Source organism: Myotis davidii, unplaced genomic scaffold (genome assembly GCF_000327345.1).
Source record: "Myotis davidii unplaced genomic scaffold, ASM32734v1 scaffold46, whole genome shotgun sequence".
Classification (NCBI taxonomy): domain Eukaryota; kingdom Metazoa; phylum Chordata; class Mammalia; order Chiroptera; family Vespertilionidae; genus Myotis; species Myotis davidii.
This window is the reverse complement of record NW_006383006.1, coordinates 5842701-5847168: the sequence shown is the minus strand read 5'-3', so window position 1 is coordinate 5847168 and position 4468 is coordinate 5842701. Positions and strand designations below refer to the sequence as shown.

Below are 4468 nucleotides of genomic sequence, written 5' to 3'. Positions count from 1 at the left end.
CGCAAACCTCACCCCCCACCCACCCCAAGGACCCGTGCCTACTTGCTGCATTTGAAGCTGATGAAATTGGTCGGCAATACTCTGAAGCTTTCTGGCGATCTGGATCTCTGCTCGATGATGTTGCCACTGTCCTTCAGGGGGCTGCTCACCAAGGGGCAAGCCTGCAGGGAAACTGGCAGGGAGAGGGAGCCGGTAGCCAGCACTGCCTGCAAGGACAGAGGGCCCACATCTCAGTATTCTCGTCAACCGCCCCTTCCTCCCCGTGCCGAAAACTCCTGGCAGAGACCTGGGGTTGAGGCCTTATCAGGGCAGTCTGCCAAATTTGGACAACCTGACTCACTCGCAAGTATATAAAAGTTGGTGCTGGGAGAACAGAAGGGAATGGTCCCAGCCCTCCCTTCAGGTTTACGTTCGCCGGCAGTGCCATGGCAAAAGTAATATGTATGGGTGAACGTGCCAACTTTCTGTCCTTATTTACCAAGCTATGCTTGACCATAATTTATTATTCATGTAGTAGCAGGTTGAAGCTCTTCTCTGGAAAGGCACTGGAGGCAGCTCTCCAGAGTTCCTGGGTTGAGCAAAGCAAGGGACAGAGAAAGAGAAAACCAAAATGTGTCTTCACTTATTAGTGCAGCACAGGAAGGTTGGTTTCAGGTCCTAACGCTCTGGGCAGTGGTATAAAAACTAGGGAGAGAACACTCAGACCCACAGAATAGCTAAGTTCCTCTCTGGAAGCAAGACCTCAAGATCAGTGCTCCATACTTACCAAGTGCTGGCAATTGAGCTGCCACTAGGGGCACCCGCCTGCCTCCTCCCTCCTTTCCCTCTTCCCGCCAGAACTTCGGTGCAAGAATTCCCTATGGGTGGGCTCCCTCTGGGAATAAGTGCAGCATCTCCCCAGTCTGTACATCAGACTCAGCAAGATAGCCTCTGAACCTTTCCCCTCTCTCCATGCACTATTGTGCTAAAAGTAGAAAACAGACTGTGTGTCTAACCCTGCCTTTTTACCAGAGGAGGGCATACAGCTCATAAAACAAACCATTTAAGTCCACAAATGAAGGGGTCTTGTCCTATTGAACCTTGGAAAAAGCCCCTCTGCTGGCATTGAGCCTAGGCAGTCTCAACCTCTTTTTCCAGTTCCCCTTCCAAGCACAGAAAGTCCCAAGTGACAAGTGGGGGCCACCTTCTGCCTTCAGGAACCTTCTGTCCCAGAACCAGCTGGGTTTTTCCCTTCCGTGTCAACAGCGAGTCACAGACCCGCGAACCTTCTCCAGAGCAGTGTCAGCCGCTTTACGGAAGGACACATAAGGCTGCACCGCTTTACTTGCCACAGGATGTAACAGCTGAGGCTCAGGTACCCTCTCCAACCCAAGGAGACACCGTGGACCCAAAGATCCCTCCAGAAAGGGACAAAAGAACAGAAATGATGGCAGGGCGCTCTGTCCTTCCTGGCGCTCAAGGAGCGCAGGTAAGGAGCAATGACAAGCAGAAAGGCAACAGGTGAGAGCTGAGGAAATCAATAGCCCCTGCTGTTCAGTTTGGGGAAGGAAATAGCAACAGGCAGGTTGGGGAGGGAAAGTCCCCTCTTTTCCCCACGTCTCTATGGGAGGAGTCCTGAGGCTAAGAGCACTCACCATAAAAGAGTCGCTGGGGTTCCTCGGTCACCCCACAAGGCAGCATGACACCCTGGCTCGGGGAGGCTGGACTGAGGGTCTGGGTGGCCTTGTCTTCCTGGCTGATGGGCCGAAGCCCAGGGCCACAGCAGTGGGTGAGAGGGAAGAGCTGCAGACGGCTGAGGGGGCAGTCCAGCTGGCTCTGGGCAAACAGGTCAGCAGAGGGCAAGCTCCCAGGCTGGGTCCCCAGCTCATCCTCTGGCTGAAACACATCATCCTCCAGCTCCTCCACACACTGAGGTGGCTCCATCTCCCCTGTTGGATGTAATGAGGCATCCAGGATGCTATCCCTTCCAGGGAGTCCTAGAGGGGGTCCTCCCCTGCCCTTCCTTCTTCTCTCTTCTTATCTGTGGAAGTGGGGCCAGGTACTGATGACTGATAACCCTGGTGATATAGTGCTGTCCCCAAATGCGGGCTGCCTCACTGTTCAGGGACTCTCCATACTTCTTCCTGAGCTCACCCACGGCCACCCTCCCCTCAGTCTCTTCTTCTGACCCAGCTGGTCACAGTCATGAAGTTTGCTCCCAACTCTGAGTAATAGCAGGGGTATGATCAGCTGCTATAAGCGCTCAGGGTACCTGGGGAAATGTCAGCGAGACTAGCCTCTGTGAGAGAGCAGAGGGTGCTGTGTGACTGACTGTACAGATGGTGCTCACAGCACTCACTCTCTCTCACCCACTCTCTCACTCACTGCCCTGAGGAGTAACCAACCACCAAGTCTAAACTGAGCTCCAGGCTCAGCAGTAAAAACAAAAGCCAGCCAGCAATCCTAGGACAGCCAGGTTCCCTCCAAACCTGCTAGGCCCTGCCCATCTGCCCATCTACTCTAGTCTCCACCCCCAGCTTGCTCAACACAACAAACAGGCTCCCTGGTGTGGTAAGAGTGTGTCCTGGGAGAGAAAGGGAAGAAAGACCCAAGTTAGTCATTGCAGCTGCCCTCTCAGCACAGTAGAGCCGTCTGCCCACCACAGCTTGGCCTAGAGGGTGGGTCCAACATCCTGCAAAGTAACTGACCTCCTCCAGCTCAATCTACTCACCAGTCTCCCTGATTTCAAACCCTTTCCCACAGCCCACCACTCCTGCCAGTGCTGAACCTTAGATTGGTACGATCTGCCTCGCAGGAGGAAGTGAAATTTTGCCCTTTCTCTGTGACCTCACTCACTGCCAAAATACTCAGGTTGTTGATACGAGTTTCTTGGTAATAAAGAAGTTCCTCTTGCTCCACCTGATGACTCTTGGAAGTCTGACCTTGGAGCCACCTAGCATCTTGAATTCCCAACCCAGCCCCCTACACACTAACTAGGAACCCCACTAGAGCAGCTAGAAGCAAAAAACCACCTGAATAATTAAGGGTACAGAGAGACAATGTTTGTCACTGCCAGATTCAATTGGCGGTCCCCTGGGAATTCTGCTTCCCAGTCTTTTGCCTTTGAAGAACAAGCCAAATGGTCTGTGGGTTGGTGAAGTACTTAAAGAAATCTCAGTTAAATGCAGAAGTCCCGGCTTTCCCAAATGCAAGCCGTCTGTCTCTCTGTCCCTCTATCCCACCTAGTCCTGAAGCTATGGTCCTATCTCCTGCCCTCTTCCCTGGAGAGTAAGGAGATGGCCACTTGGATGGCAAAAGAGGCACCTGGTATTCTTTGAATATTGTTTCCCAAGGGGGGTGGGTGGGAGAACTCCAGCTTATCAGCACCAGTAAACAAAGTTTCATGCTGAAAAGACCAAAGGCTATCCTGCCAGTCAGCTGGCAGGGGCTCCCCTCCTGTCCCTCAGCCTCCTCTCAGCAAACCGGCAATCCCAACCTAAGAAGGGGCCCTCCAAAGTCAGTCACAACCAGGACTCATTGTCTTGTTTCTTCCTTTGAAGCCCGTCACCTCCCCTCCCCCTCCCCCTCCCTCTCCCAGCAAAGCCCCAAAGTGCAACCCTTACTTGGACTGAACAGTGGGGGAGGTATAGCCAGAGGGTGTGGCTCTGCCAGCCAGGGTACCCTTCCTACTCTCAACAGGAACTGCAGGTGGGAGCCTCGGAGGGGTGCTGGGCAAGGTCAAGTGTAAACTAGGATACAGTAAAGAGAACCTCTTCTCCCCCTCCCCAGACCTGAAGGGGTGATGTCCAAACTGGTAGGAGAAGCACTTCCTGAGAGGACTGCTAGGGAAGGCTTTATTTCTAGCAAGGGGAACTAAAGCCCGCCGTAGCCATCCCAGCCCCTATGGGCTCTAACAGGGATGCTGAGCTCAGACTCCTCCTCCCAGGAGAAGGCAGGAGGCACTCTGAACTTCGACAGGGGCTAAAATCTGGGCACGCGCGCACACACCACGCACTCACACTCACACAGCACACACCAGACCTGGGTGACTCCAGGAGAGAGTGTCGGCCTCCGAGTCGTGATGCCAGGGCTCCGCGCCAGGGTCCAGCGTGACGAGCGCTCGGGGGCTTGGCGCCCAGACGCAATTGGGAAGGAGGGGAAAGCCCAGCTGTTAAGGAGAGGGGCCTTCAGACTCCGCGGGGAGGCAGGACGCCCCACAACTTCCTGCCCTACCCCAAAGTAAGATCCGGAGCCCCGGCTGTTCTCTGGCGCCCAGGTCGGCTCGGCAGTGCACCGCAGGCTCCCTTGCCCACCTGGACCCAACTCCTGGGACTCTCAAATGCTACAACCCCACATTGCCTCGTGGAGCAGCGCACCTAGATGTGGGTTCTGCACCCCGCTTCCACAGCCCAGCGCCCCAGTCCTTCATGATCACCCCAGATACCCGCAGTCCAAGCCTTCCCGGGCCCCCACGCACAGCGCGACTCCT

General features: G+C 54.8%; 1 protein-coding gene across 3 annotated transcripts in view; it reads right to left on the bottom strand.

The window, feature by feature from the left end:
* Positions 1-4462, bottom strand: part of BMF (Bcl2 modifying factor) — a 20014-nt gene extending 15552 nt beyond the window's left edge. The window contains exons 1-3 of one of the 3 annotated variants that reach the window (XM_015557602.1): positions 4021-4462; positions 1635-1928; positions 43-206 (exon numbers count right to left, since the gene is read on the bottom strand). In XM_015557602.1, coding sequence (XP_015413088.1) covers positions 43-206; positions 1635-1923 — 453 coding nt within the window. In that variant the 5' untranslated portion in view covers positions 1924-1928; positions 4021-4462. Of the gene's footprint in view, positions 1-42; positions 207-1634; positions 3538-4020 lie in introns of those variants that run through there. The other 2 variants (XM_006778094.2, XM_015557603.1) reach the window with 2 other exon arrangements.
* Positions 4463-4468: the final 6 nt, after the last annotated feature.